Source organism: Pteropus alecto, unplaced genomic scaffold (assembly GCF_000325575.1).
Source record: "Pteropus alecto unplaced genomic scaffold, ASM32557v1 scaffold306, whole genome shotgun sequence".
Classification (NCBI taxonomy): domain Eukaryota; kingdom Metazoa; phylum Chordata; class Mammalia; order Chiroptera; family Pteropodidae; genus Pteropus; species Pteropus alecto.
Window position 1 is genome coordinate 1 of NW_006437748.1, and position 20,553 is coordinate 20,553.

The 20,553-nt window shown below is 30.5% G+C and overlaps 1 protein-coding gene and 2 pseudogenes across 1 annotated transcript in view; all 3 read right to left on the reverse strand.

The window, feature by feature from the left end:
- Positions 1–1,213: 1,213 nt before the first annotated feature.
- The window catches only part of LOC102885755 (protocadherin-15), a gene marked incomplete at its 3' end in the record, with an annotated part of 563,452 nt that continues 544,112 nt past the window's right edge, over positions 1,214–20,553 (reverse strand). The window contains exon 28 of the mRNA XM_015591761.1: positions 1,214–1,429. Coding sequence (XP_015447247.1) covers positions 1,214–1,429 — 216 coding nt within the window. The remainder of the gene's footprint in view (positions 1,430–20,553) is intronic.
- LOC112482129 lies at positions 7,269–7,387 on the reverse strand (annotated as a pseudogene).
- On the reverse strand, positions 17,588–17,706 carry LOC112482127 (annotated as a pseudogene).

A 20,553-nucleotide genomic window follows, 5' to 3' on the forward strand; every position in this document is an offset into this window, starting at 1 on the left:
GAGTTCAAATAAAAATCTCATAAACTTCACATTGCCCGCATACATATTATATATATATATAATCTATATAGTTATATTTTGTTTATATTTCTTATATTTTACGTATACTTAGTGAGCTTATCAGCCTTAAAGCTTCACAATGTGCATATTTTAAATAATGAGAGAATTAACATTATTTCGCATAATGTTTACAGATATTGATTTGATTGAAAATCTTTGTCAACCATAATACCTTCTATGCCAAAAGCTTATTGGCTTAGACTGGCCTTTGTTTTTTTATGCAGCTTTACTGTTATACATGACATAGTTCTGGCCTTCATACCAATCACAATCATGATGATTGGTCTTTACCATTATCTAAAAAGAATAATAGTTGACCACTGATGTCTGCATATATATAAAGGTTAAACTTGTCCAGAGAAATATGAAAATGAAGAAAACTGTGAAAGATAAAGATTTAATAAGATCTAAAGAGCAAAAGAAAAATTACACTTGAGTCTGTCTTTAAGTGATAGATAGTTCCAATAATAAATATATTTTTTACTAGATTCATCAGAGAAAAGTCCAAATAATGATAGAGATTCCATAGGATACATGCACTGGTATTGAATATTTTGAATAAGTGTTAATATCAAACTACCCTTGGGGATAATCTACCACTGAACGTGTGTAGACTGAGAAAAGGCAGAATAGAAAAGTGATGTTACTGATTGAGGCCAAATAAAAAGTCAATGTTCATCAAAATTATCAATGGAGATTTTGGTAAAACAAGAAATAATTATCCATTGGGACATAAACTTGTTTCAAAATATTTCCTTTTGTTTTCTTAATTACACAAGGCCTAAAAGTAATTTAAACAGTAATAAAAAAAAAATCTTTTAACTTCTACAGCACAACTCTGTAAAGCATTTTATAATTTTAAGTAGCTCCAATCAACTCTATATTACAAATGAGACTCGCAGACCAAATAGAAATCTTATGCTTACGACATTTCTGCCACAATCATATATAAAAAACATATGGTGTATTTCCCAAATGGTAATAATAAATAAACAACTGTAAAGCTATATTTTTATATCCTAAACTATAGCTATCAACAACCTGAATGTAAATTAATCACATTATAGAATACCTATATTAAATAAATTTAAATGTTCTATGAGTTAAAAACACTGTTTTATGTGCCCCCTTATCTGAAGTTTTATCTACTTACAAGTACATCAGCTTTGCCACTTAGTCCCTTCCCATAGTCGTCAGTTGCAATGACTTGAAACTTGAAGTAGGACCTCCTCATATTATGGAAGAGCATAGCAGTTTTGATAAGCCCTGTATATGTTTCCACCACAAATCCTTCTTTTCCCTCTTTAATTGGTGGTATTATGAGTCTGTATGCCATGACACTATAATTGCCAGTATCTTTATCAGTAGCCTAGGAGGGAGAAAAACACAGGTTATAAATAATCAGTAAAAAAAATAACTTTTAGTAAAGGATTTATTTATTTATGTTTGTAAGAATGATGTTCCTTGTGTAGTAATAATATAAAAAGTCTTTTTTTTTCTGGATATTATATAGATTTATCGACTTTATGTCCACAGGGTCAAATGGTTGTCATTAGAATGATAACTACTGAACTGTGAATTAAAGAACATAGACACTAACAGAGTCCAGTCCATGAATCAGGTGTTTTGAATGGCATGTCAAATGGGTTCATCTCTGGGCTGTGGTCCAATTTGGTTTAAGGGTGGGATTGATTATGTACTTAATCATTGCTTTGTGTATAAGCATTGTATATGATTGTGTATATGTGCTTTTTATCTAACCTATTTCCTAAAGGGAAAAACAATGAAATAAACATATTTATACTCAGTGACAATAAAACAAATCAAAGTTCAGAGCTTTTAACCAATAATCTCAGATATGCATAAAGAGATTCTAATCAGTTAATGCCATGTCATAATTTGAGAGGGTTAGAATTCTACCACAACTTCCTTTTTTATTATCTTGTATCCTGATTAACCATATTTATTCTTGGTGGTAGGTGCTTATGACCTACATGTTAAGGTTTTTTAATATTCATAATTTTAAAAAAGTAAATAGTTGCTTAGTATACGTTTGTGTGTGTGTGTGTGTGTGTGTGTGTGTGTGTGTTTAATAAAGCTGTGAGCATAATACATTAGGCTGGCTTTATGGCTTCTACTTCAGGAAAATTTTTCAGAATGCCAATTTGAAAATTATTTCATAGTAAAATATTTAGAAGCAGAATTAATCTTAGTGAATTAATACAAAGCTATATATACCCTACTCATGAAACTAGATATGTAAAGGTTATGTTTTTATTACTATTTCCATTATCTGATTATTCTTAGTTTAACCAGTGACATTACTATTAAATGTCATGTATCAAGTATTTATGTTTTGCCATTACAATACTAAAAGTTCTACAAAAGTAATCATTTTTAATAAAATAAAAACTCTCAGAGGAATGTATTATTCTAATTATATGTATTAGTGCTGTTCAATAGAACTTTCTGTAATGATGGAAATGCTCTAAATATGTTCTGTCCAATACAGTAGCCCTTAGCCACATATGACTATTGAACACTTGAAACAAGGCTAATGTGACTAAGAAACTGAAATTTTAATTTAGTTTAATTTTAATTAAAGTTAAGTAACCAAAGGCTACATAGTAAGCGTTTAAGTTGGGATATAATAACAACAATAGTAAATAATATAAATGTGTATTAAGATGCAGCATGAGCCTGTCTCTCTAGCTTCAAATTTGATATATGTGCTTAACCTGTTAGATAAGGTCACTTAAAAACCCCAGATATTTCATTTCACTTCAGGATAAAGTATTTCTTGATTTTTCTTAGAAGTTAAAATTCTCAGCATTAGAATAGGATAAGTTCTGACTTGTCCTATTGTCCTATCTCTTTAGATGATCTGGATGGTTTACATGACAGAGCTTAGTTTTGGCATTAGAGGAATAGTAATTAGATTTCAACATTAGGCCACATTATTACTTAAAGAGAAAAAAAGAACAAAGAAAAAATAGTTATCAAAGTTCTTCTTTTTAAGATTCGAACTTCAGAGTTTTTATTCATTTAACAAAGCACAGCATAAAAAGTAAAAAGCACATTTCCAACTAAAGTTAAAATCAGAGTTTGAATCAAATAATCAAAGACATATCTTTTATATATCATGAGCTAATTTGGGACTAATGCCAACTCACTCAAAGATTTGGTTCAATATTATCCTTTAACTTATGATTAACACGGCCATTTCCCCTAAAATAAACTTTTTATTGCTAATGCAAAATTTATTGAAGTATAAGAAATATACACCAAAAAATGCAAAAATCTTAAGTGTACAGCTCAATAAAATTCTGCAAAATATACATATCCATGAGACCAGCATCTGCATCAAGAAATACAACATTAACAGCATCTCAGAATGTCTTTCATGCTCTTCCAGCCATCCTAGCTTCCCAAGGAAACCACTATCCTAATTTCTAACACTAAAGATTAGTTATGCCTATTTTTAAACTTTATATTGATGGGGTCATAATATATGTTCTGTTTTCTGTCTAACCTCTTTTACTCAATTTTGTGTTGTGAGATTCTAAACTTTTATATTTTAAAATGGACTTGGTAACAACACAATCACATTTAGAAAAGAAAAGGTGGTTACAATAAAATCATTGTGATTGCTTGGTACATTAAGCTTCTTTGCATAGTTCTTACTGATTAACATACAATTTCAAAAAACAAATAATTTCACTTTATTGTATTGCTAATTTATTAAATTAGGATAACCACAAAATAGCCATATTTTATTTTACATATTAAGGTGCTCTTTTAACATACCTTTCCTGAAACAAAAATCATTTAATGCAAAAGTTTGGGTATGGAATGAATAATTATAACTCAAGAATATCTATTTTCTTTTATAATTTTTCATAGTACATTTGAACCAAATTGTCAAAATGAGATACAGGATTTTAAAAAATCATGTTTACTAGACCTTTTTTCCAAAATTTTAAAACTCTACCTGTTGGTAATAATAACTCCACTTTAAATTTCTATTTTTTGAAGGGGCTTGATCCTCTTTGAAATATCAAAGTTCTCATTTCAGAAAACACTTATTGAGGATGGTTGACAGAATCATTAGCATTTTTTCAAATCTCCTTGCTCTCTTCCAAGTATATATAGTGAAATACTGGTAGGTTAAACAGTGAATGATAAAAATCCCAATAAGTATTATACTTTTAGAATTTTCAAGTTTAACATTGAATCTATCCAATTTTTAACAAACAATGGATTTAAGACTGAAACCTATATATAAGATGTGACTGATAGATGTTGGATATGTATATTACAACCATACACAGGTAACAGTGTTATTATTATAAATCAATTAAAAATACCATGCGTTTAAAAACATACCAAGTCACAAAAAATACCGACAACAAAATTAAAAACACAATTTTTAATCAGGTTCAAGATGTGAACAAACTAAGAGAGTTTCAGCATAGAGTATATTGTATCTATTTGTTTCCTACTTTTAATAATTTTAATTTTGCTTGTTTGTTTTTTGTATTGCATTTTGGAAAGAGGAAGACTCAAAAGTCAGATGTGATTTTAAAAAAGTCACTTAGAGTTTCAGGTTTCCTTATAAAATGAGAATATTGATTAACAAATATTATGTTGAGATATTGTATAGCCAAGTACAGTATAATGTCATAATTATCTAAATTTTTATCATATCAAAAAATTACATTTTTCCACATAGGCATTTACCAATCAATATGCAACTTGAAGCACAAAACCAGGTAAAACTCTTATTACTTCAGACATATTATCATAAGATTATAACTACTTTAATACAATACATTAATCAGTTTTTTTTCTTAGCTCAAGATGCACATACTTTGTTCTCCTAATATATATGCATATATATATATATATATATTTTTTTTTTCTTTTCCTGGTCTCCTTATTGCTTCCTGGTCACTTTTGAATCAACCATGCACAACCACTCTCTCAAGTGAAATCCATGCATTTATGTGTAGTATGCATTTACCTTTCCTTGTTGCTGAATATAATGAGGCTGTAGGTATCTAGTTCTTAGTCTACCTCTTTAACTTCACCTTCATTTTGAATGAATTTCAATGTTTATGTAGATGACACACCCATTTCAAATTCCTAGGCATGAAAATCTTTCAATTTTTGAACTGACTGCATCAATTCAACTCCAGTTTTTTGGTTTATGGAGATATTGTTCCTAAGAAAACACTGAAGCTCTGGAAGCATAAACTTTAATGTATAAATTTCTGACCACAACTTCCCATTGCCTTCTTATTCAGTTAAGAGCACTTCTATAATAACAGTAAAATTTTAATTCCAAAATATCTTCAGTGCTCTCACTACTTCAGGGCTTACATCTCTTCCCTATCCATTATAGATTTCACGGTCACCTCGTTCTCATTTTTTCTCCTTCCATACCTGGAACTTCTTTCTCTTGAATCAATTTAATGATCAACCTACTCTTGGGTGACTGAAGAGTAATGAAAGAAATTAAATAATCAGGCAGACTAATGCTACTATGAGTCCATGATCTCTGAGTGCAACTGTGCTTTTATTTATTTGGAAAAAAATTGTTTTGTTCTTTATCTTGCTCCAAAAGTTCACTCTTTTCTTCAAATCGCATATTTTTTCAGTCTCCTCCAGTGAAGTTATAATTCATATAAAAATTGAGGATACCAGTGTGAAATCTCTCAACTTCTCGGCCTATAACTATAAAAGTACCTCTATTTGTACTTATTGTCTTTCTTCAAATCTCAGAGTAACAAAGTGACTCTTCTGTTATGAAGGTTCTTATTCCTTCATCTGAATCTCTCCTATATCTTCAATGTCTAATGCTTCATCAGCTCTGTCTGTACTTCCAATCTTTTCCTCTACAGACTATATGACATCTACCTTTCTCTCATTAAAACAAAACTAAAATTTTCTTTTACTCTATGCCAACCTCAGATCTATTTCTATAATTTTCATATCTATTTTTCACAGTTATGTTCCTCAAAAATATTCCTACAATCATTGCCTCCAATTTTTCACTTCACAGTCATCCCTTAATAGCAGCTGAAATTCTGCTGCTATCATGCCTTTGAATCTGTTAAAGTCAATGATTGAGGTCAGCTCAGCCTCAGATCAATTATCAATCCAGTGCTCTTTAAACGACAAAGAACATTTGCATTATTTGTGTGATATTATTGCTGATGCTGTAAGCTAACATATATTGAACACTTAACAGTTTTCAAAGTGTTATGGAAATATATACGTTATCATATGACAACCTTTTACTGATTAAATTTTATTATTATTTTATAGGTGAAGAAATGGAGGCACAGAGAGATTAGTAATTTTCTCATAATCACACAGATAATTGATAGCACAGCTGGATAGGTCTCACTCTAAAACCACTACATTGAATATGTCAGACTAAGTACCAGGACTAAAATCCCAATGAAAACAACATTAAATACTAGATAAAAGGTCTTAAAAACTCTTCCTAGAAATATCAAGTAGATAGAAAGAAAATGATAAATAGCTAGGTAAAAAATTAAGTGAAGGCAAAAATACAAAAATCTTGGTAGTGATGATGACTTTCATTTAGAGGTTTTTTTGCTGATCTAGGTGAACTTAAAATTTGATTTATGAGGTCTCGAGCGGCTCAGAGAACAGGAGGCAAGACCCAAGGCTTACTCATGGAAGTGAGTCTAAAAAGATTTCCCTTCTCAGAATACTAAATTTTCACTATGAGGGCGAATGAAAAATTCATCTCTCTTTTGCAACCACAACTGCCACAGCCATCTCAAAACTGCAAAGAAAATTGCCTAGCTTAACCCTTGATATTGAGTGTAGTGGAGAAAAAACTTCCTTGAGAATTCATAACCAAACACAAGTTCTCATTAAAGTTTGTATCTTTTATTCACATACCACCAATTTGTTCAACTCAGGGATAAACCATAATATTCTGAATTTATAAATCGAATGGTCCTGAACTCTACTTAAATGAACAGAAACAATGAAATTGAGAATTTGAGAAATGGAATCTTTGATTGATAATGGCCTAATGTCCTCACAGAAGCAAGCACTTTTTCTTTTTTTAATTTTTTTTTACTTTTTAGATGAGGCAACCCTTGGTTAACCTCACAGATTGCAAGGACCTTGTCAGCTTACAATCCCTTATTTTTTTTAATTTTTTACGCCTACAGCACCTTGTCTTCCTAGGTGGTCTCCCATCCAGGTACTAACCAGGCCCGATCCTGCTTAGCTTCTGAGATCAGATGGGATCAGGGTTGTTCAGGGTAGCATGGCTGTAGATGCAAGCACTTTTTCCAAAAAGCTTCTTCCAATCTATGACTCAAATAATTCTGACTTATAAGTTCCAAGGAAGATGAAAAGTAAGAATAAAATAATTCTCAGAATGAACAAGAAACAAACTATCATGAAAATGAGTCTGTTGTGACAAAAAAAAAAAAAAAAAGCAGTCATTTCCACAAAGCTTTAGATATTTGAATTAGCAGACAAGGAGATAAAGGGAATGTGTTCAATATATTTTAATAAATAACAAAGTTCTTAAAATATAAATACATATTGAGAATAATTGAACATAAATAAAAAATATCTTATAGAAATAAAAATATATAATTGAAATAAAAACTCAGAATGAAGTTGTTAGATTAGGCAGAACTGAAGAGAGAATTAGTGAACTGAATAATAGGCAAAAGAAATGATCCAGAATGCTTCACAGTTACAAAGATGAAAAAAAGTCTAAAAGCAAGTTTAAGACAAAATTTAAAGTGACAAAGTTTAGCAAACATCTAATCAGAGTTTCAAAAGGAGAGAAGGGAGAATGGGACAAAATTTTCCAAAACTGATAAAAGATAGCTATCCACAGATTCAAGCCCAATAAACTGTAAACAGGGTAAATAACAAGTAATCTATACCTAGAACCCACACATCATGTAGAAACTGCAAAAAAAAAAAAAAAAAAACCCTGCCTCTGTCCCAAAAGTGGAGTCTTAAAAGTAGTAGACTGACAATTGACTTCTTAACAGCAACATTAAATGATAGATGCTAAGAAAATAATATCTTCAAAGTAAAGAGAAGATAACTGTGCATTTAAAATTCTAGTCCTAATGAAAATGTCTTTCAGAAGCAAGAGTAAAATTAACACTTTTTCAATCACTGAAAGAGTTCAACATAAAAAGATACCCAGGGAAAGTTCTAAATTGTGTACTTCAATTGAAAGGAATGTGATTCCACATGGAAGGTCTATGATTTAGGAGGAAATGGAAAAGCAAAAAGAGTATTAAATATGTGAATAATTGTATAGAACAGACTCTTCAGCATAATAATTATAGCATTATGTATGGTTAAAAAATAAAAATAAATCACAATAATATATAAGTTGGAATGGGAGTAACTGTAGTTAAACATCCTAAGACTAAATAATAATGTTCAAGCTGTATGGGGCATTAAGTTTTTTAGGTATGTGTTATGTTAAAATTTCTAAAGTAACCCTAATTAAATAAAATAGAGTGTATTACTTCTCAAATATAGCAGGGATACACGTGGTTAAAAAATTTATCCTCAGAAAATTTTAATAGAAAAAATATAGGAAAAAAAGGACAATGGAAAACTAAAATAAAATGATAGGGAGTAAAATCTATTTTACCTGTAATTATAACAATGTAATTAAATCTTTTCAACAAATAAGATTAATCACAATGGATGGAATACACTCTACTGTATAAAATATCATCCTTAAAAGTAGAAAAGTAATTGATAACATAAGTCAAAGTTCATTTACATTTTAATTTATAACACATTTATTTCCAGGTAGAATTTTACCTTCTTGTTTTAGGGGAGGGGAAGTAGAAAAAGAACTAATATTTAAACATTTTAACAATATGAGAAGCAAGGCCTGATACATTCTGTTTGGCAAAGAAGAACCAGTTCAAAAGGAAACTGCTTGTCTAAAATGTCATTAGTTAAACATGAATAAAGCATAACAGCATGTGGTATTTTTAAAATTATTATGAATATAACCTGTACTGTTTCCTTCAAAACTGAAAGGAAAAATTAATTAAAATTATCAACCTATTCTATCACTTTTTAGATAGTGAAATAAAGGGATATCTCACAAGCTTGGTTAAATTAATGTCTAAAAATTAAAGCTGATACATAATGGAAACTCTAAATGGATCAAATTTACTAAATAATCAATGTCATTTTACTTATTCCATCAGCTTCTTTATAATCAAAATTTTATACTGGTTTTCTGACAGTCATTATTACCTGGAAGAGCTGACTATGGAAGATTCAAGTCACTGACTTTTGTGAGTTTCTCTTAGTGAGCAAAATAAGCAAAGTTACATCTAAAGTTGTTTTAAAAGAACAAAAGTCAGAAATGCATAATATAATTATACTTGCTATAATTATTTTTTAATAAAAGCTAAGACACAGGAAACCACTTACACACTTCTCAGACCTCTTTTTGAAATTTTAATACACACAGGTGCCCAACATTAAGAGAAAATCACCAAATAATTGCCTCTATCATACAGAGGAGTAAGTGAGCTCATTAATTTTCTAGCAGCCTAAATAACTGTTCCCTTCTGTTGTGTAAATGAATACGATGGATGCAGAAATATTAGTAGAATAATTAGCGATGTCCTAAGAAATTCTGAAACCCATTAAAGTACAATAATGCTAACTTTAATTTTACCTTCTCAATTAAACCCAATTTTAACACTTAACAGCATTAAGGGCTCACTTTTTTAAAATGTGAAAATATTTTAGAATGTTGGGGGGAAAATACTCAAATCTTACATTTTCACCAACTAATGTCAGTATTTCACGCTTTGCTTACAAGAGGCAAAAAGAACAGAGCTTTTGTTTCTTAAACTGCCTTAAGTTGGCTCTTGTCTTCTTAGAAATTACAAAGAAATCTTCATTTTAAAGCCTTTAAAGACAGACAATATATACAACATATGATAAAATATAAATGAGGAAAATCTCAGGTTTATTGATCTATTTATGACTATTCAAGATTCGTGCAAAAAAAGAGGAAAGAAATAGTTTAAATAAGGAAGCTTAGTGTTTGACTTTTTCATAAGAATATCAAAAAAGTTACCACAAAAGATAACAGAAAAAAAGAAAACTACAGACCAACATCTCTCATGAACAAAGATGCAAAAATCCTAAATAAGATATTAGCAAATCAAATACAGCAACATATTAAAGAAGATCATACACCACGATCAAGAGGGCTTCATCCCAGAGGCACAGGGATAGTTCAACATACACAAGTCAATTAATGTGATACAACACACATACAAATTAAAAAATAAGAATCATATGATCATATCAATAGATTGGAAAAAGCCTTTGACAAGATACAGCATCCATTTATGATCAAAACACTTAACAAAATCGGTATAGAAGAAAAGTAACTTAACATAATAAAAGCCATCTATGACAAACCCTCAGCCAACATTATACTTAATGGTGAAAAACTAAAAACTTTCTCTCTAAGATCAGGAACAAGACAAGGCTGTCCACTATTGCCACTGTTATTCAATATAACATTGGAGGTCCTAGTAAGTGCAATCAGGCAATAGAAAGATATAAAAGGCATCCAAAGGAAACAAAGAAATTAAACTGTCACTGTTTGTGGATGACATGATCCTCTATATAGAAAACCCTAAAGAATCCACAAGAATACTACTAGAAACAATAAGCAAACACAAAAAGTCTCAGGATACAAAATCAATGTTCAAAAATCCATAGGGTTCCTGTACTTTAATAATGAAGTGTCAGAAAAAGAAGTGGAAGAAATATTTCCTTTTGCAATTACAACAAAAAGAATAAAATACCTAGGAATAAATCTAACAAAATATGTGAAGGACCTATACAATGAAAACTATAAGACCCTATTAAAAAATATCGAAGAAGATACAAAGAAATGGGAAGATATTCCATGTTCTTGGATTGGAAAAATCAACATAGTTAAAATAACCACATTACCTAAAGCATTATACAGATTAAATGCAACCCCCATCAAAATCCCATCAATGTTTTTTAAAGAAATAGAACAAAAAATCATCAGATTTGTATGGAAGCACAAAAGACCCCGAACTGCCAAAACCATCTTGAGATAAAAGAATGAGGCTGGAGGCATTACTCTGCCTGACTTCAAATTATACTACAATGCGACAATAATCAAAATGGCATGATATCGGCAGAAAAACAGACAAATAGACCAGTGGAACAGAATCAAGAATCCAGAAGTAAACCCATATTTATATGGGCAAATAATTTTTGACACAAAAAGTCAAAAACATACAGTGGATAAAGGGAAGCCTCTTCAATAAATGGTGCTGGGAACTGGAAATCCACTTGCAAAAGAATGAAACTAGACTTTTGATTATCACCACACACCAAACTTAGCTCAAAATGGATTAAGGGCCTGAATATCAGACCCAAAACAATAAAATGCATAGAAGAAAACACAAGAGCTAAACTCAAGGACCTTGGACTTAAAGAGGATTTTGTGAATTTGACCTCAAAGACAAGGGAAGTAAAAGCAAAAATAAACGAATAGGACTACATCAAACTAAAAAGCTTCTGCACAGCAAAAGAAACTATCAACAAGTTAGAGAGACAACCATCCAAATGGAAAAATATATTTGCAAGCAACTCTTCTGATAAGAGTCTAATATCCAAGATCTACAAAGAACTCAATAACAACAAATAAACAAACGATCCAATCAAAAATTGGGCAGAGGACCTGAATAGATACTTCTCTCTAGAGGACATACAAATGGCCAACAAATATAAGAAAGATGTTCAACATTGCTAGCTATTGGGGAAATACAAATCAAAACCACAATGAGATACCATCTCACACCTGTTAGAATAGCTATAATCAACAGGACAAGTAATAACAAATGTTAGAGAGGATGAGGAGAAAAAGGAACCCTCATACACTGCTGGTGGGGTTGCAAATTGGTATGCCATTATGGAAAACAGTATGGAGGTTCCTCAAAAAACTAACAATTGATCTACCATATGATCTAGCAATCCCTCTACTGGGTATTTACCCCAAAGACTTGAAAACCCATATCTGAAAAGATATTTGCACATCAATGTTCATAGCAGCATCATTCATGGTGGCCAGGACATTCAAGCACCAAAGTGTCCTATGATAGATGATTGGCTAAAGAAGCTGTGTACATATACACTATGGAATGTTACTCAGCCATAAGAAGAGATGAAATACTGCCATTCGTGGCAACTTGGATGGACTTCATGCTAAGCAAAATTAGCCAGACAGAAAAAGTTGAAAATCACATGATATCATTTACATGTGGGATATAAACCTAAAAGCAACAAATGAACAGGACAAACAAAGAGAGACTCATGGACACGGACAATTGACTACTGGTTACCAGAGGGTAGGGAGAAGGGACAAATGGGAGGTAAAGGGGGTCAAATATGTGGTGACAAAGAAATCTAACTATTAGAAGTGAACACATAGTGTAAACATATATTGCCTTCCTGTTAAAATACACAGGATTTCATTAACCAATGTCACCATAAAACATTTTTTTTAAAATAAAATGAAAATTCTAAAACAAACAAACAAAAAATGGTCCCACAGTACAATGTTAATAATTCCTAATTTCAATATGTTCTTTGGTATTTGTATAGTTAAATAAAAGTTGATATAATTCAGAAATATTCTAATTAGCAAAATACAACTTTCTGTAGAAAGAACAATTTAATGATAATATGTAGAGACATACAACATAGTTTGAATTATAAAGACCTTTCAGGGGTTTAATTATTATTTTAATATAGTTAGAATTTATCAGAATTAAGAGTTAATTAGAACTGAGTTCACTCTTAATTTAAAGAGTGGTGCCAAATATCATGGGATAATAACTATTTTAAAATTAAGGAAAGAAAACTGAACTGAAGAAAAGCAAAATGTTTCTTTTATTACTTCTTAAAGTTATACACTGAAATATTCTATGTTAAAGAAGGCATGCGAGTTCAAAATAAGAAAAACTTGCATTATATAATAATGGACACATTATTAAAATTTTATTTTCTTTTACTTATAAAATATTTTGGAAAATAAATATTATTACCTCAAAAATAATTGTTTTGTTCTTTTCTTCATTATTGCTGATATAATGACTAATTGTATATTCCTCAATAATGCTTTAAAATGAACTCTGAAATTATTTCTTTGAACTTTCATTCATGTGGAAAATATATTAATTGTGTTCTATTCAGTAGAAATAGCAACAAAAGAAAACACATGTACTATGAGCCCTTTATTTGAAGAGAAAATTAGTTTTAAATGTTGATTTTGAATCAAAAAATGTTGTTTTTACTAGAAGCTTACTTACACAGATTTATAAAGCAGGGTTAACCTTACATTCATTTTAAATTTTAATTATTGTTCATTTTCTCATCTTTTAAAATTTGTTTCACTTGGTTTATAGATTAACTAGAAAAATCTTTTTGAAAGATAAAAATTTAAATTTAAAGTAGAATACATAACTTTTAAAAAAATCCTCTTGAACATAAACTTTTAAAAACTTGATTTGTTCCCATTATTAGAGTATTTATCTCAGTGTTTAAGTTGTTGATGAATTTGTTCCACCTTGTTCCATAAAGAGATTTGAGCATTTAAACATCTTCAAATATATTTTTATAATTTTAAAGTAGACTATTAATGTTAGAAAATAAATAATGGCAATAAAATTCTAGAATACGAATAATGTATAAGAAGCTTACTAATCCCTCAATTTCTAAGTTTAATAAAAAATCAGGGGAAATGAATAACGAGGAATTTGAGATTTAAATCTGAATATTGAACTCTATGCAGTCTTTCTGATAATGTTTCATGGGTTATCTAATATGAGAGTAACAAGCACAAACAAAAAGCTTTACTACACAACAAACAAACAAACAAACAGGAAACTTTTATCATAACTCTACTAAAAAAAAAGGAATACACCAAAAGAAAATAGAAGTCAATTTATAAACCTTTTACTTTGGAAAATAACTTGAGAACTTTCAAAACTATATTAAATGTAAAATGCTACAATGAAACTAATGTTCACCATTTCATTAAGTGTTTTAATCATAAATAAATGTTATATCTTGTTAAATGAGAATTTGACATCAAAGACAAGTGAACTAAAAGCATAAATAAATGAATGGGACTATAGCAAACTAAAAAACTTCTGCACAACAAAAGAAACCATCAACAAAACAAAAAGGCAACTGAGGAAATGGGAGAATATATTTGTAAATAGCACCTCTGATAAAGAGGTTAGTATCCCAAATACATAAAGAACTCAACTCATACAACTTATACAACTCAATAACAAAAAAAAAATCCATTTTAAAAATGAGCAGATGACTTGAACAGACATTTCTCCCCAGAAGACATACAAATGGTAACAGACATATGAAAAGATGCTCATCACTAGCTATTAGGGAAATGCAAATCAAACCACAATGAGATACCTCCTCACACCTGTAAGAATGGCTACTATTGACAAAACCTGATCCCTTTTACCCTTATTTACCTCCCTGCCTCTACCCTTTCCCTCTGATAACCACTAGAATGGCTATTATCAACAAGATAAGTAATAACAAGTGTTGGAGATGTTGTGAGGTGGGAAAGTAAATTGGTACAACCACCATTGTTGGTGGGAAAGTAAATTGGTACAAACTGTATGGAGATTCCTCAAAAAGTTAAGAATAGAATTACCTTATGGCTCAGCACTCCTTCTGGGTATCTATGCAAAAAAAAAATTGTAAACATTTATACATAAAGATATATACACTCAAATGTTCACTGCAGCATTATTCATGGTGGCCAAGACATGGAAACAACTGAAGTGCTCTTTGATAGATGATTGGCTAAAGAAGATGTGGTACATATATACAATGGAATATTACTCAGCCATAAGAAGAGATGAAATACTGCCATTTGTGACAAGAATGGATCTTGAGATGATCACGCTAAGTGAAATAAGTCAGATGAAAAAAGTTGAGAACCATATGATTTCACTCAGATGTGGGATATAAAACTGAAAGTAACAAATGAACAAGACAAACAAACAAAAGCTGATGGACACAGACAATGGTTTAGTGGTTACCAGAGGGAAAGGGGAGAGGAGGGAGGTAGAAAAGGGAAAGGGGTTCAAATATATGGTGACAGAATTAAATTTGACTTGGGGTGGTGAACACACAATACAATATACAGATGATGTATTATTGAATTGTACACTTGAAACCTATATAATTAGTTAAGAAATGTCATCCCAATAAATTTAAAAAAAAATGCTATAAAGCAGGGTGGTCAATATTACAATTCCATCTTGAGATGATATGAAAAAATATTAGCATTCACTATTGATGATTTTTAGATATATTTTTTTATTTTTTGAGAATCGTATGTAATAATAATAACTTATGAATCTATAATTGCAAAATTATTAAAACATTTTTGCTTTTCCTTTTAAAATTTTCTAAATAATTTCTACCTAATTATTCTTGCTGTTATTTGTAAAGACAAAAAGTTGTAACAACTTAAATGGCTGATAGTCTTTTTTTTCAGATTTATTGAGAAATAATTGACATACATCACTGTATAAATAGAAAGCATATAGGCAGATGGTTTGATTTACAAATATTGTGAAATGATTGTCATAATAAGTTCAGTCAATAGTCTTGTATGATGTGTCTAATATATAAGTATTTCATTACTTCTTGCTTAATACAAAAATATCAGAAAATATAAATTAACTAAAATATTAAAAACTCTATCAATTTATAGTCATTATTATCTTTATATATGTCTTTATATGTAAAATGTATACACAAAGCATATGTATACACACACATTTTCTGTATGTAGAATTATACAGGGTTATACCATTTTTATGGTTTCTGAAGCTACTATTTTGTTATTAACTAGGCATTGAATTTTCTTTATTTCAAACAAAAGAGAGTACATTTCTACTTCAAACAAAACACTAAAGTAAGATTAAAAATTGTAATAATCAAGTAGTGTTATTTTAAAAAGTAGAAATATTTTTTAAAGGATACATAAAATCTATAAATTGTTGTAAAACTACCCCCGAAATAACACTAACATTACCGAAGCTTGAAAGGTAGTTACTAGGTAACATTTATATTTAATAAAATTGCTAGTGTTTATTTGTTTTGGCTAAAAACCAGCTTTAGCCACCCTGTATTTAATCTAATTACTTTTGGCCAGCCTGCTCTAATCTAAGTAATTCTTTAGACAATGAAGAACTGGCATTGACAATGATCATGATGATTAAATGCAGATTCGGTGTCAGAGCTGAAAAAGAGTACTAAATATAAGATTTTATTCAAGAAATATCTGTGAAAACATAAGAGATAATATAAGTGTATACCCAGTGTCCTGCACTGGGCTAAGCACTTTATCAATAGAGTATCTGGTAGGTAGAAAGAACAAAAGCCATTTTGTAGATGCCGCTTCAGAACCAGAGAAGACTTGGTAAATGACCCCAAATTACATCATTGGTGAGCAGACCCTATAATCTTTCACTCCAAGGCCCAAGTAGGATTTGTCAATAAAGTGATTGCCCTGAGAGAAGTATGTGGTGGGGTAAAGATTTTTCCCAGACTCCTTGCTTCACAGCAAGATGACATCTGTATTGAAATGATAGATTTCATTTAAAATTGCAATTAATATTTTCCTTTTTTTTTTCCCTTCTGTGCAGACGTTAGCAGAGTCCAGTAGGAATTAAATTAAGGCAAGTAGCTTCATCTCTACATCTCTCTTTTAGGACAAAGCGGAACACACTCAGGAAATTGAGTTGTTTATATTCTTATCCTAGTGGTGCTGCTCCATCAAATGACATGTTGAAAGAGAATTCAATGTTTTAATTGCATTTAGTGCTAATCAAATAAATATAGGTGAGATTACACATTTTCATTGTGTTCTTTCTCTTTTCTCATTAGTTATCCCTAGTTTCCATTATGATTATTAACATAACATAACATTAATATGCTCAGGAGGTGCCAGAAAAGATTATATGTCATGCTGTGATTCATTAAAGCCAGAGAAAGAACTGCTTCATTTCTCAACTTTTTAACAGATAATTCATTTCATAAGCTTAAAAGATAAATTTTCTGCTGTTTGGAACTTTCTATTAATACTTTTTCTTTGAAAAATGGCATGTTTTACTATATCTATCTACAAGGGGGAAATTTAACATTTTTATATCACTGGCCTTTTCTAGTCTGAGATTATTTTATTATTTTATTTTTTTAAATTTTAATTTTTATTTAATTCCTAGGTGGTCTCCCATCCACATACTAACCAGGCCCAACCTTGCTTAGCTTCCAAGATAAGACATTTTTAGGTGAGGCAATCTTTGGTTAACCTCACAGATTGCAAGGACCTTGTGAGGTTACAATCCCTTATTTTTCAGGTCTATAGCACGTGGTCTTCCTAGGTAGTCTCCCATACAAGTACTAACCAGGCCCGCCCCTGCTTAGCTTTTGAGATCAGATGGGATAGGGCTTGTTCAGAGTAGCATGGCCATAGACAAATTTGAGGTTGTTTTTACAGATAGCTTTAGTACAATTCTTTTTTGGGGGCAGGGGGGGACTATTTAAGAAATTTTTCCGATTTGTTGATTATTTTTAAATTTTATTTGAGGACTTTAAGATTTTTTCCACTTCTCAGACATGTTAATTCCTAGAAGATAGTCTCATTAAATTGTATGGTTTGCTAATGTGATCATGGCCCCAAACCCCAATTTATCTTTTTTCAAAAACTATTCTTTTAAAAACTGTTCTCTGGATAAATTGATGCTGGTTCTATCTGAAGGCTGAAATTTCTCCTAGCTGTGCTGTTAGGGTTTTTTCTCAGAACTTCACACCTGTGTATGCAGAAATTATTTTTTCCTTAAATTTGTTACAGCTTTCTGAAAGGGAAATACGAAGCTATTGATAATTATTTATCAAATAAAATATGTACAAAATACTCAAAATACAGTGTTAATGCCATTTATTTTAAACATATAAATATGTCTCATAAATGCCAATCTGATCCTTTTTGATATGAGGACTATGTCATTTAAAATATGTAAGTTAAAGTGGTTATATTGATTATATCTCAATGAGATAAGATTTTAGTAAAAATACTATTTCAAAAATAGAATTTGCATAACTATTAAATAATGGAGGAATGTCTCATATTATCTGTCAGCTTTTATAAATATTCCTTATTCTGCCATTAAAATAAGAAGAAAAATTAGTATTCTATATTGACACTAAAGGTGAATTCTAGAAAGATAAATCCACTATTCGGTTTCAAGGGCAATGATAAAATATCTGAACGTTCAATAGAATTGTGGTTTTAATAAGATGCGCACTGTGCATACCAAATTAGAACATTTTGAGTCTGAGATTATAGTATCTTATAGGTATAAAGAACTATTCAGATAAAATAACTAACAATGACTGTGAACATTTATTGAGAGATTTCAGAGAACCAAGCACTATATTCAGTGCTTCATAAACATTTTTTCATTTATACTCATAAGAAATTTGTTAGATAATATTGTCATCGGTGGCAGACCTGATGTCTACAGAATTTAAGAAACTTGTCCAAGGTTATCCAGCCCAGCAGTGGTTAAAAGATAAAAATGTAGGTTTGTCTTCATCATTTATGTTTTTGGAAAAGAGAAAGACATAGATTTAAATATTAAAACTTTGTTTTTATGGCCTTCATATTTTGTATTCATTAACCTTATTCTTCATGATCTTGGGATTTAGCATATTTATAACATTTGATTAAACTCTGATCAATATTGTCTTAAATGAAAGTTCTCTAGTTCTCTTAGTAATTGACAGAAGGAGCAGGAGCTACCATTCATTTCCTGCCTACAGATGTTCCTTAAATTTATTTATTTTTTACACCTTTGGTCTCAGCCTCATTTCATGGTCTAATTTTAGCTCTAATCTAAAATAGTACACCCACAAAGAGCCCCTTCCTCAAAAGTGGTTGCCTCAGTATCAGCTGGCCTTTCTCTGCTCAGATGTTACTCCTGCAGTGTGTTCTGAGCTCACTGCCAGGGTTTTCTGTGTCTAAAAGGCACACTGTTTTTTCCTGTGCTGCCTGTTCTTTGCTCAGTGACTAAATACTTCTTCTAAGACTTCAGTCATCTGTTTCCGTTCATTTATTCTTCCTTTCCAGCTCAGATTCCTCATGAGTATCCTGTAGTATAAAACAGCAGAAAGGCCTCTGCCTATACTCATGTGTCCTACAAGACTCATCAATCTGTTTTTGACCTGTGGACATGACCACTCAATTTTCAGGTCAAAAACCCACACTCTGGCTTACAATTGTGTATTCTGAGACCTAGAACCAGATAAACCCATGTGCTTTTTCATCTTAAGTTGCATTCCCTCTATAAACCCATCTTCCAGATCTAACCTATCATACTTGATATTGTCATCTCTCAGTAACCGCTACAATAATGCATTGCTCTATCTTCCCAAATCACACTTCCTTGATAGAAATCATAACGAAACTGTGTGGCATTGTTTAACCAAGCATTAAAAATAGATCATTTCTTAAAATTAACTAAACAAAAAACTAACAGAAAAATATGAACTCCTCCACTTTCGTCAAAATTATTTTATTATATCTTCCATGAAAAGCTTAATATCGCCAGAAAATTGAATAATTTTCCTTTTGTTTCTATACATTTAGAGATTGATAAACATTTTGATAATTTTATTTTTCAAATTATATCTCTGGAATTAACTAGCATCTAGATCAAAGAATAGAGCATTATAGGTCTCCCACTCAAAATAACAACTATTCTGATTGGATTAGTTTTTCCTGTTTTAGAACTTTATATAAATTGACTTAGGAAATTTGGATTTTTTTTTCCTGAATTCATTTGCTCACATTATATTTCTAAGATCCATCCAAATCATCACATGTAGTAATATTAATTTTCATTGCTCTATAGAATTCCATTGCACAAATATACTATGGTTATTGTATCATATATACTGTTGATTGACATTTAGGTTGTTTTTAGCATTTTGATATTAGAAATAATGTACATGTCTACAAATAATGGATTTTTTGTACATATTTGTTATCAGCACATTAGTGCATTTCTGTTGGATAAATACTTAGGAGTAGAAATTCTGAGTAAGGGGATATACATATGTTGACACTTAAGAGATGATGTTAAACTGTTTTCTAGAATATGGTACTAATTTATACCTCATCAGCAATGTCTAAGAACTCCAGTTGTTTTAAATTTGGTTTTGTCTGTCTTTTAACTCTTCTGATGAATATGTGGTGGTTTCTTGTGGTTTATTTTACAATTCCCTAGTAGTTAATAAAGTTGAATACATATATATATATAT